General features: G+C 40.4%; 1 protein-coding gene across 2 annotated transcripts in view; it reads left to right on the forward strand.

The window, feature by feature from the left end:
* The window catches only part of LOC149463783 (solute carrier family 68 member 1-like), an 82,812-nt gene that overhangs the window by 29,264 nt on the left and 40,095 nt on the right, over nucleotides 1-13,453 (forward strand). For both annotated transcript variants that reach the window (XM_089674803.1, XM_089674804.1), the window contains exons 4-5: nucleotides 916-1,070; nucleotides 10,444-10,527. In XM_089674803.1, coding sequence (XP_089530929.1) covers nucleotides 916-1,070; nucleotides 10,444-10,527 — 239 coding nt within the window. The remainder of the gene's footprint in view (nucleotides 1-915; nucleotides 1,071-10,443; nucleotides 10,528-13,453) is intronic.

Below are 13,453 nucleotides of genomic sequence, written 5' to 3' on the forward strand. Positions count from 1 at the left end.
GCACCTTCTTAAATTGACAGGACTAATCTGTGTACTACATGAGCACATAGCCAGTCTGTGGGAGTCTTTTAGGAGCACCTTCTTAAATTGACAGGACTAATCTGTGTACCACATGAGCACATAGCCAGTTTGTGGGAGCCAGAATTAATGTTGGTTGGTAGGGGATGAAATACTTATTTTACTCAGTGAGCTGCAGCTCAATTTATAACATTTGAATCATGTGTTTATCTGGTCTCCCACAATACATACATCATGGAAATGCAATTAATGTAGTAAATATAAACTGCCAAATACCTTTTCTTATCAGCAGTCTTGTGACTTCTATCAGTGTCCATCTGAGCACTGGTAAAGCTTGTAGGAGGACAGTCAGAGGAGAATGAAAACTCCTATGAGGCTGCATAACCCTTGACCCCTCTATCTGGACAGTGCTGATTGGCTCTGTGCTGATCACATGCACTCTGTAGCCATACGCACTAAACTGAGCATGTGCAGAGTGACTCCTAGAGCTCTGTACTATTAGCAGATGGATTGGGGACAGTAGAAGAAAAGGATCAGAGAAGACAGGATTCAACAGCCTTTTTACACAATGTGGAGGATTAACCCCTTAGGTTCCACAGTGAGTATAACAAGCATGCTTTACTTCATATACAGACTGATTTTACTGTTGTGGGTAATAGGAATACTTTAGTAGGAAGCACCATGTATTTTTCCACGCCTCACATGGACCAACAAAATGGCTGTAGAGGTGTAACAAAGGTGAACAAAAGTGGCTTGGGACATGGGTTTTTATAAACACTCAGTAACTTTATCCTGAGTGAATAAATGACATTTTTGTAACATACTATCAGCTTTCCTATGATTTTAATTTTTTATATTTATATCGCACATGCAATCCTTTTCTATTTTTAATTTCAGTTTCTTGTGCTGATCAGTCACTCATTACTGTTAAACATTGGTTACTACAAGGTGATCCTATGGGGATTCTATGTGGAAGTCATTGCAGCCGCTCTGATGCTTTTAATAGGACCTCAGCATTACTATATTCTAGCTACATTCCTTGTCACTAACATGTAAGTAAACATCTCTTATATCTGGTTTTTGTCATTGTCTTGTTAAAGGTTTACAGTTCATAAGGGAAATTGTTCCTGGTTCCTGTCTCATTACCTTTTTTAAGCATTGACTAAGAACTAAGAAGCGTACGGTGACCTCCATGTATCCTGTTATGTAGTTATATGATATGGAAAGCAGCACATACGGATGATGTACAAATGCTATTTTTTATGACGCTCATTTATATAGGTGGTTTGGCTTGGACGATATAAAAAACAGGCACTTTTTTTGGTGCTTGGGCGCAGTCACGCAGTGTACAGCCTGCTGCCAGCAGCCTGTCAAAATCAATGTAATTATGCTCTGAGTGGTGCATTGGTACAGGGCTGTATGTGTACAGGGTCATATACCCTGAATGCAAAAAAAAGTGTGTTTAAGGGTGTATGTTCTTGTAAGCATATGGTCCTCTACTGCTCAGAACAGCATAGAACTGCCACGTCTGTCGTTGATTTTGACAGGCTGCTGGCAGAAGGCTTTATGCTGCTTCTGTGTCTGTCTTTTTCCACTGTATGCGCTAATGTTTAAAGTAAAGGATTGGTTCTAATCACAAAAGTTGGGCTTGTAACCAGGCTTATATTCCTAGCATTTTCCGTAGTTTATTGCTGTGTACCTGCTAGGGAGTTCCCGCTATTTATCCAGATGACCATTGTCACTGGGACTGAAAGTAAGGGAAAATCCAAAGTTTGTCACCAAAACCAGGGGACTTTTGTTTCAGTGGCATCTGTCTAAGAGGTTTACTTTAAAGGCAAATTATTCTTTATTTTTTCATAAAAATACAAAACATGAGAAATAATAAAAATATATATAAGTAAATTAACATAAAAAATAGCACAGATGTAACGATGAGCCATGGGGATACGTGAAAATGTTTCCATACAACAGCAAAATGGAGGGATTGACAACACAAAGTACAGAGTTATGAAAAAGCATAATTTCCAGGGGGCATCCCCGGGCGAGATGTATGAAACCAAATGAGAAAACTCCGTACAACCACATATATAAATCTGAGCTAAGAAAGAAGAGAAAAAAAAAGAGGAGTTTACTTTAATTTGATAAGAGATCCTCTAACTTTCTGTTGTGTCCTCAGGACAGAAAGTGAAGGTAAACATCTTGAATGGGACACGATGGCAAAGAAAACTTACTAGAGGATTTACCATTCCATACTATAAAAAAATAAGTTTTGGCTTTAGATATACTTTAATATTAAAATATAACTAAATACAAAACTCTTTTCAGTTTTGAGTATAATGGTGGAAGGTTAGAACCACTGGCAGGTTTTTGTTGGGGTGTGTGTGTTTCTGTGTGGCTGTTTTTTTGATTCTTTCTCACAATTTGTCCTGATCACCAGGAATGGTGAGGATACATTCAAAATTGTGACTTGCCACTGGAGCAGGAATTATTATTTTATTTATTTCAGGTACTTATATAGCGCCGTCAATTTACGCAGCACTTTACATATATATATGTTGTACATTCACATCAGTCCCTAACCCTCAAGGGTGTATAATCTAAAGTCCCTAACTCACATTCAAACATATACATACTAGGGCCAATTTAGACAGGAGTCAATTCATCTACCAGCATATCTTTGGAATGTGGGAGGAAACCAGAGTACCCGGAGGAAACCCACGTAGTCACAGGGAGAACATGCAAACTCCAGGCAGGTGGTGCCGGGGTTTGGATTCGAACCAGCGACCCTAGTGCTGCCAGGCGGAAGTGCTAACCATTTAGCCACTGTGTTGCCCTTGGAATAGAGGGGAATGCATATTTCCAGGACAACTGTCTAAGAAGGGATATATCGCTCACATTGGAAATATTTCCTCTCACTTCCTTTTGCGTTTACAGGGAAAGAAATTAAGGGAAATTTCCCTAGAGAAACACAGATGGGAAAAACATCTACCTACTACCTATCTAAAATGGGGAAAAAAAGTTTTTGGCTTTAAACATACTTTTTTGTCTTATTGTGAGAATGCAGTTAACAAAGAGAATGGCTGCAACATTTGACCAATAAGACAATACAAAAATTGTATTGTACACTTTGTTAGAATAATTGAAGAATATAGTAACCGTTCTTATTCTAAGGATAAACATTATTGAGCACCTGGATGGAAGGATGGCAGTCGGTCTTGCAGTTAGCAAGTAGAGGAAAGGGCAGGAGGCCTCAGTCGTTAGATTAGGAAATATAATACAATTTAAACGAAAGGTGGAGTGTTAGCTGGAGGGTCATTGATTAACATTTTGGTTATGTACCCTTGGGTATATTGGAAACATTTTGCTATAGATTGTTATGTATCCACAGGCAAGGTTTAAATGAAAGGCTCCCAGGCATCAAAGAATTTTAAGACCCCTGATTCCTTATTTAAAGAGGCCACCACCCATTCTATGTGGAAAACATAAGATAAATTGTTCATACACAAAGAAATCGAGTGGGGGTCCAGGTAAATCCACTTATGTAGGTTGGCTTTTCGTGCAACAAAGGATATGACAATGAGGAGTTGTTTATAGCCCCTTGAAATTTTGATACTTGGGAATCCGAGTAGGGATAAAGGGTTTAAAGTAGGGATGCCCTGATACCGAGTATTTTCACGAGTACTCGTATTTGTGAAAATGCTCCTGATACCTGAAACCGATACTTTGCGGTACGATTTGCGTCAATACAAAATGTATGGATGCAAATTGCACCGCAAAGAATAGCATGAGATTTGAACAGGAATACGGTGCCACCAGTATTTGCATTGGGTTTTATGACACAGAGAGGTTGGCCCTCTTTCAGTCTACCCAAAGCTGATTGTTCATGTTTAGATGATTTTGACAGCTTGAATTACGCATTGTCTTCCATTTCTATGGGATTCCAGCAGAGAGATCTCAGCTGCTATTTTCTTATACCCACCACAGTCATTGCCATGCGGAAAGTGGTTCTAAAAGCTCAAGGTTTTTTATGTTCATGCATGCTATGTGTCCATAGCCCCCCCCCCCCCCAATCGTTACCTGAGCCCCCTCCAATCCAGTGTTCTCGACAGCCTCTGCTGTCTGGGGACTCTTCCTCATTGGCTAAGAAAGCAACGGGAACCCATTGGCTCCCTTTGCTATCAATAACAGCCTGTGGTCCAATGAGGAGAGAGCAGGGGGTGGGGCCAAGCCACAGCTCTATGTGTCTTATGGACGCATAAAGCAGCAGGTTGGGGATGAGCATGCAGAAGTGGCCCCAGGGCGAGTGGCTTTCCCTGGGGGCACTGCTGGAAGAGGAGGAGCCAGGAGCACCGGAGGGGACCCGAAAAGAAGAGGATCGGGACTGCTCTGTGCAAAACTACTGCACAGATCAGGTAAGTATAGGCATGTTTTCATATTTAAAAAAAAAATAAAACAAGCTTTAGTGTCACTCGAATTTTCAAATTAGATTACGTTATGGAGTTTGTAGGAAAAAAAGTTAGACTTTGTAGAGCAGAGCTGGATGTTTAAAAAAGGATTTCTCTTTGTTCCAAAAAGACATCAGGGGTTATTGGATGCACGGGCTGAACTCCATAGAACCCTGTAATGTATTATGATAATTCTCTTCTTACATTGCTGAGCAGTAACCCTTTGCTTGATAACGCTTAACGCTATAAAGTTTTTATCCATAATGTAATTCAGGCACTCTCGGGTTGCTGCGCATACATTTTCACAACCTTTCTCCAGCTCATATGTATATCTTGACCAGGGGTGTCCCTAGGGTTGGTGTCACCCAGTGTGGTAACACTTGGTGTCACCCCTCTGACGGTCCCCCTCAGGATGGATCGGATCTGCGGATTGAGCATAATGGATCGGAGTCCGATCCATTATGCTCCCCAATCCGCAGATCCGATCCATCCTGTGGGGATCGTTGGCTTGCAACCTATACGGGGTTAACTGATCTCTCCACAAGCTCCACGAAAAGGAAAGTTTTAAAGCAAGCTGATGATCCCCGCAAGATGGATCGGATCTGCGGATTGGGGAGCATAATTGATCCGATCCATCTTGTGGGGATCGTTGACTTGCTTTAAAACTTTCCTTTTCGTGGAGAGGGTCTGGTGTCACCCGGTGCGGCGCACACCCCCTGCACCTGCCTAGGGATGCCACTGATCTTGACCTTTGCTTAGAAAGATGAAGGTTGCCATGCCTTCTGCCAACTACAGCCTCCATAATTGGCAGCTGTATGTCCAGTAGAGAGTTGTAGAGGAAATGGGTCAGCTCACACCTTTCTGAAAAAGCCAAGATTTGTATATTAGAGCATCTTGGGAGCATTCCAGAGCACTCAAAGTAGACTTTACAAAGGTACCTGCAGACACACAAGGGTGTATTTTTAGTCTGTTGTTTTAAAGCATTTTAAGAAATAAATGGCAACTTGAAAACCTCTTACATGTAAGTAATTTATTATTATTATACAAGATTTATATCGCTCCAACAGTTTATGCAGAACTTTACAACATAAGGGCAGACAGTACAATTACAATACCATTTTAATACAGAAGGAATTGGAGGGCTCTGCTCATTAGAGATTACAATCAAAGAGATTGTATAGGTTCTAAAATTTCTGTGTACCTGACATGCAAAGAGTAAAATGCGAATCATATGACCCATAATATTTGTCACATTTTAGCAGTCAAATTTGTTCAGTACAGCATGTGATGAAAAGTGAGATCTTTTTTTTTTTGCTGCTGGTGTTCCAGAGCTGTCAGATGTTTGTGCAGCAAATAACAGGTATAGAAAAGCAGCAGCTTGTTGTGAATATTCTGTTGATTGTATGATGCCTGCTGTATTCCTTTCTGCCTTGCTTGACTGGTTCTGCAGTGCATTGTAACCACAGCGGTACATTGTGGGACACTCTCTTAAAGGAAATCTATCGTGTTTTTTCCCTAGATCATATATGGATGTGATGAGCTCAAAGCAACCCTGTGCACTCTGCAGAGTGGTCAGATTGTGAGCATACATTAACATCAGCTACCAAAAGTGCCCATATGCTCCAGTGTTTGTAATGCAGAATGCCTCAGGATCCATAAAACCTGGATTTTTATGCAAATAGCAACTTCAGTTCCAAAGTCAGAGCTCGGTTTTGTTCTCTCCCAACCCTGCGCCTCACCGCTGTTTTTTTTTTTATTTTTATTATTCCCAGTGCTGCAGCCGCTGCCCAATCCCACCCACTCCCTTGTTACAGCAGTATGAGGAGAAGTTCCTCATATAAGGTGTCACTTTTTAAAAAAAACAAATTCTGTGATTGAATGAACTACAAGTCCTGACAGCCCTAGCAGCTGTCGCTTGTAGTTCTCAATTAACTAGGCTCCACAGGAATGTGGTAGTTCATTGATTCTTCTCATCAGTATATCTGCTTGCCCATACATCTTGTATGGGCAGTCAGATATACTGACAGGTCTGCAGGTGACCTCCACAGGCTCCTGCAACAAAAAAATAATAATGGCCTTTTTTTGCCTGCAAAAAGGTGAACTTATCCTTTTAACAACTCTCAGTGGAGGATGAGGAAGGAAGGGGCTTTTCTACCCTTTGGACCATTTGTATTGCTGTTCTACTTCAGAGACAGGAAGAGGACAGACATCCCTTCAGTGAAGATTTCAACACGTTGCTGGACATATTTCATTACAATTAGGTGATGTGATTAAAACTGTAGGTGTGCTTTGCATTTTTTTTTTTTTTAGCTAAACTTCAGCTTTAGGATCCAGTGTTATATAATGTTAAACATAATCCTATTAGCGAAGTTCAGAAGCTCTAGAAAGACAGCTCTCTTATAACAGGTGCCCTCAAGAAGCACCTTAGTTAGAATCACATTGGCTGTTTCATTCTCTCTCTTTCATCACCATTATGAAATGAAAAAAAAAAAACATGTTTCAGACTAATAGACTATTAACAAAGCATTATTTTCTTGTTTGGTTTGTTTTAATGGGATGAATGTCTTCACTGACCAGTAATGAGGAGTAGAGGGTAAGAACTGATGGGCAAAAGTAGCTTTTCAGCTGAAATGACTGCTTGTATAATTGAGCACCCTGACTTTGGGGCTTCTCTAGTGCTGTGGAACATATTCACTTAAGGTGTTAGATCACTATTTCATTGTTTTCTGAAAAAGCAAACTAACACCCTGCATACTCCCCCGGGCCCTGCTGTACTTACCTCTGTGGATGATGAGTTGTCAGTGCCTACACAGCCCATGTAGCGCACCAGGGATTTGAAATTTTAATTCTTCTTCCTCTTCTCTGTGCATTGAGTCCAGGACAGATCAGAGAGATTCTGAGAATCTGATTGGTAAGTGCCGGTACAGAGCATTGCTCTGATCTGTCCCTGAAGCGAAACAGAGAAGAACAGGGATTTCAATTCCTCAGACTGCTACACTGGCTGTGTGGGCACTGACAGCTCAGCGTCCATGGAGGTGAATACAGCAGGGACCAGGAGAGGAGAGTTAGGTATACAGTGTTCGTTTTTTTTTAAAACTCTTGCGATGATGTGGAGTCAGGACACAATGGTGTTAAAGGGCACCCTGAGAAAGTATGGGGGCTGCCAGTACTGATTTCCCTTTAAAAGTGCAGGCTCTGGGGGCAGATACTTAGATTGAAGTAGGACACATGGTATATACAGTGCCAACATTTTCCCTTTAAAGCTAAACTCCAGAAACTATATGTATTGCATACTTACATTGGTCCACCTTGGCACAATCTAAATATGCATATCTCATACCTGACAGAACACTGGGGCAGCTTGAAATCACTGTAGTAGTTGGTGCTACTACAGTGATAGGCATAATCTTATAGGTCTTACTCTGGTTTTGTGTGAGCGGCTTCTCCTCTGCACACAGAACACAGTGGGTCACCAGCTTACCACCACTATTCATAGAATGCCTTGCATTTTTTTCAATAAACACAAGGAGGTGGGAACAATGATGTCACCTCCCCCTCCTCCACTTTGTCCAATTAGAGATTGACTTGTGTATTCATTACAAGGCGTTCCATGAATGATGGTGGTGCCGAACGAGCAAACCCCTGTGGTCAGTGTGCAGTTGGGCAGCTGCTCACACAGAACCCCAGCAGGTCCCAGAAGATTGCAGTGATCCCTGTAATGGTGCAAACTACTACACAAAATTGACAGCTTCCCCAGCAGCCCACCAGATATGTAATTTGTTTCACACTTTCATTGTGCCAAGTTGGACCAATATAAGTTACAGTACAATAAAGATTATTACTGGAGTTCAGTATATATTGATGTATCTCATTTAATAAAGTCAGCATTTCTCTGATTTTGTGCGCTTACACAAACCCCGGAGGCATGGTTTTGGTCAATAATTTATTGCTTGTTGATCCAGCTGGAATGTATTAATGTTTTTTACCCTCATCCAAAATAAACTGGCTGACCACAAGGTAAACGAGGGAAGAACCTGAGACGTGGCTGGAGTTTGGACTGTAGAAACACACAAGTTCTGTATACCAACTTATTAAAGTTTACCACTGTTGACTACATAAAGAATAGCTGCCATTTTTACTAAGTGAAATAATTCTCACCAGTGTGGCTGCTTAACAGTCCATGAACTGCTGTTCATTTCTTTTTCTTTTTTTTTCTTTATACAAAACATTCCCCGGCTCAAGGTAGTACAACTGTAGTGAAGGTCACAGTAAAAAAGGACAAAAAGTAAAACAAAAAGTAAACTTGCCATGCTTGCTATTTAGGCAGATAGTGCTACATCGACATTCTGGCCATTGACAGGAGTAGGTCATCCCAAGGCTCCCCTCCCCTACCCCCTCCAAGAACACAATAGGTTTCCAAATATCCAAAGACACGGGTGTTAAACTGGCGGCCCTCCAGCTGTTGCCAAACTACAAGTCCCATGAGGCATTGCAAGATTGACAGTTACAAGCATGACTCCCAAAGCCAGAGGCATTATGGGACTTGTAGTTTTGCAACAGCTGGAGGGCCGGCAGTTTGACACCCCTGTCCTAAGAGATTGCCCCTGGTATCCAATCAGACTGGTAGACTGCGGCGTAGCTCTCCAAGGCAGAACTAAACAATAAACCAGTGCTCAGGCAGGACCAGCCACAGCCTCAGAGTCTGGTCGGTCCTCAGTAGTGGTGTTTGATTCCAACCACATGTCCCAAAACCTTGTGGAATGTTTGTGGGCAGCCACGTGATAAGTATGTTTCTTTGTATAGAGGTATAGCAGTGTTAACCAGCCTTTTCCAAAACCCCACGGTAGGAGTCAATTCCGATTTCCATTCAAGCACAACCGATTTCCTAGCATAAAATAATAATAGCCCTAGCAATGTACGGGTAGCCCTGGATGGTGCCAAAGCGAACTGCTGTTCATTTATGCTAAGTAATAATTCTTTAAAGTGAACCTGTCTCTTTGCTGACTCCCTACAACTGACCTAAAGAACAGTGAGGTTTATTCACTAAAGCTGGAGAGTGCAAGATCAGGCTCACTTCTGCATCAAAACCAATTAGATTCCAGGTTTTATTGCCAAAGCTGAACTAATCAGGCTGAGGTTTTGAAGCTGATTGGTTTCAATGCAGAAGCTAGCCTGAATTTGCACTCTCCAGCTTTAGTAAATAAACCCCAGTGCCTGCAGTATGTCACTTGCAGCTTATAGCAATGGTAGAGCTAAGCAATTTCCTTAGAGCGTCTGACAATTTACTGCTGGAAATCAATTTAATTTTTAAGGCCTTGCACCTTTCAGAGGTATAGCTGCTGGTATTACCATCTGCAGCTTTTTAAAATGAGTTTATATGTGTTCAATGGAAGAAATCACACACAAAATAAATCAGAGGTTAAAGGACAACTAAAGGCAAAACCGTTTTTTAGTTTTAGATAGAATAGAAAGGGATTGGAACCCCTGTCAGGTTTTTAATGCTGCCTGTGCCCCATTAGTGAGATTTCCCCTCTTTTTGTCCTGTTTATTATTATAACCAAGGGTGAAAGTGGGAGAAAATCCCAAACTTTATGTTGTCTTGAGAACAGGAATAGATGGGAAATCCTCTAATGGTGATACTAGTTCTGGTGACAACCAAGAGGGATTTCCTCTCACTTCTTGTTTTGGCTCTGGGACAGGGCGTGAAGGGAAATCTCCCAATGGACACAGATGGCAAACTCTATTAAAAATAAAAAAAAAAAGTTTCATTTAGTACGATTTTAATTTTGGGTGATTACTGTTAAATTGTGATTCCAGCTGTAACCTTTTATTTCCCACACTTAGCCACAAAGACTAAGGTCCGCTTCAGTAAAATCGCTTTTTGTTAATTGATGGTTTACACAGATCACTGTTTTTGTTTGATTTTGATTGTCAATTTTTGTCTAATATTAAAAGTACTTTTCTTTCCTTTCTCTTTTAGGGTGTTAGTGTATGCCTCATTTAGTTTATTCAATCTGCCTCTTGCTGATATTGTGGATGCTGATCTTGCTAACTACAAGCGCAAGTAAGTGATACATCTGGGATGAAATGTCATGCGTAAACATCATTATATGGAGTTGGAGTCATTTATAAGTAATGAAGTAAATGGGGGCATAAAATAACACATCTACTTTTATTACCTGCTCTAGATTTATGATATAAATGGTTACTTATGTCTGTCTGTATTACTAAAGTGCAGTCTATGTAGATAACATTAGAATAATTAATGTTGAGGACCTATTCAAAGTATTAGGGTAATCTAAGATGTTCAATAAATCATAAGGACTAAATTAGGCCCTGGGGACCATAAACTAATAATGTATGAAAAGTAACTCTTAACACATTTACTTGTTCACACAATGAGAATTTGCTAATGTAGATATATCTACTGATATTGCTGTACCTTTTATTCATTATATAAAATCATGAACAAATCCATTATACGTAATTGAGTTTCATATATCATATTGGATGCCAAGGCTAGAGGCGATAAAATGGGACCTTGTTCCTTAATATGCAGACATGTACTGGGGGGATAAATAAAAGTATCTGAGACAAGTTCCATCCCAACCAGTACCCCTGCACAGAATGACCAATCTGCTTATATTTTTCATATTTCCCACACAGATTAGAAAATTCAGTTTAAAAGCTGATTGACTGCATTCCAGTTGAGACACTTTAAAGTTCCTCAAGTGTATAATTCAGAGACTTTTTGTTTCTAAACAAAGACTTAAGCTAAATGTCCAGCAATAAACAAATACTTCCTCCCCTTTTTTCACCGCAAAAAGGGAAAGATACACGCCTGGTGCAGAAAGAAAGGTTTTTCAAAAATATTCCTTATGGTTGACAATTATATACTACCCCTCAGGGAAGCTCTACAAGGCCCAATTCCTGGCCATCACTTCAACAGGAAATTGAGTTGGCGTGAAATATGGCACATGTGCTCATCCTAAATCTGGCCATACATGAAGCAAAATTTGTCTGGTTCATGATGAAACGTTTCTCAGTGGGTGGCCCTGTCAACCCACTTTGTCCAAACACCCCTCGATTGATGTGGTGGGGCCAGCTGTCAAATTACAATTTCAGCTGAAGATTCACCCTGTGTAGCCCTTGAGGCTGAATTGAAACTTTTTTTACATTTGTATGACCAACTTTATAGAGGCTTCTGGCCATTTGCTCATCTAGTTCGGCTGGATCTGGTGACACTGGATCTGGTGACTCTAATTCTGCTAGATACTGCTCATCTGGACTCATTGCAAGAGGTGGTGATCAAATAGGTGTGAAAATCTTGTCAAATCCGCACTGTTTTCATGCAGATTAGTTGATGACATAGGGGTCTGCAGTGCATCTCTTAACCCTAAAAAAAAAACATGTTAGCCAGCACGGAGGCATGATAGTGGTGAAATCATGCCAACACGCTCTTGTGTTTATGGCCTGCTCAACAGAAGTGTAGCCATTTATTTAGTCTAAAAGAGATTAATTCAAAAGATTTACTGAAGACAGAGGTTGTTAAACTAATATAGTTTCCGGGTGCTGGGAGCAATGTAGTGCAGAAGTTACATCATCAGTGTCCATCATAACGCTCAAAGGGATAGCCGTGGGACCTGTAAGAACCACTGGGGGAGCTGATGTTGGCGTCAGATGGTTTGGCAATCGCAATTCTGACCTATCCCTACTGGAAAAGGGGATGATAATAGGTAAGTGTGCAAAACAGAATCTGCACATAGCAAAATTATGTTTTCGTTAATATTTAATTAGCACTGTCTTGTTTCACTTGTTCATTATTGCAGGGCATGCTCATTCCTGTAAAACTATTGGATAGCCTATTGATAATTACATTCCTTATTCTATTTGCATATTCATAGGGCTGTTTCCAAATCTTGCTGCATGATTTCTTTTTTTATCTTGGGATCTGTCACATATTCATAACAGAAAAATAGGTGCAGCGCTAAAATAAGACAATATGCGTATTAAAGTGCAAAATGATCATTGATAGCTCAGGGGGGCTACAGCATTGAGACGTCACGCCACCGCTGGTGGCCATCCTGATATATATATATATATATATATATATATATATATATGGTCAGTGGTTTTCATATGTATTTTTTATACACCTGTCTTTTGTGGAAATAAAATCCCTTTATGCAGTATCACACTATGTGGTGTCCTTCATTGGGCTCTCCTTGTGAGCGCCGTCATTCGCAGAGCCCATCTGAGTGGTGACCCAACACGGTGATACACATTAAGGGACCCCGAAAAACCTGACACAGACATGACCAGACGCTGTGACACCTGCATAAGGACCCTATGGTGTATAGGAACCTGGCCGAACCTGGGAGCAGTGGACCTGTTTTTACCTGATGAGACAGGAATAATCTCAAATACGTGTTTAAAGCGCACTTCTGGTGAGTGCGCATTTTGTTCATTTAGTTACTTCATCTGTCACCCCTGGATCAGTTACCCATACACGCTGATTGTGATCTTGAAGGGATCCTCACGTTTATCTTGGGACATTTCATCACTACTGTTATCACCGTGGAGTGATATTCTTTGCACTTTATATTTAATATTTATTATTGATGTATTCATGTTCTCATCTAGATGGTTATGCTATCAATGATCATTTTGCACTTTAATACGCATATTGTCTTATTTTAGCGCTGCACCTATTTTTCTGTTATTTACATTGGAAGGTTATTTTGGTTGCCTTTTGGTGTTCCAGCAGCTATTTTTTGAGGTAGCGCTCGCTAATATCCTATTTGTCACATATTCATGTTGACCTACTTCATATTAATAGATCAGCTGCCCCATTATTTATTTATTTATTTAAAACAAGTTTTTTTAGAGGCAAGCTGAAATGTTCATAGACTAGGAGGTAACCATTTATTATCATATTATGTTTGTTTTTTTTTCCAGCTGCATTAAAATGATTGTGCATAAAGGGACAA

The sequence above is a fragment of the Staurois parvus genome, unplaced genomic scaffold (assembly GCF_062004578.1).
Source record: "Staurois parvus isolate SC_StPar_1 unplaced genomic scaffold, SC_StPar_1.0 ptg000152l, whole genome shotgun sequence".
In the NCBI taxonomy this organism is placed as follows: Eukaryota; Metazoa; Chordata; class Amphibia; order Anura; family Ranidae; genus Staurois; species Staurois parvus.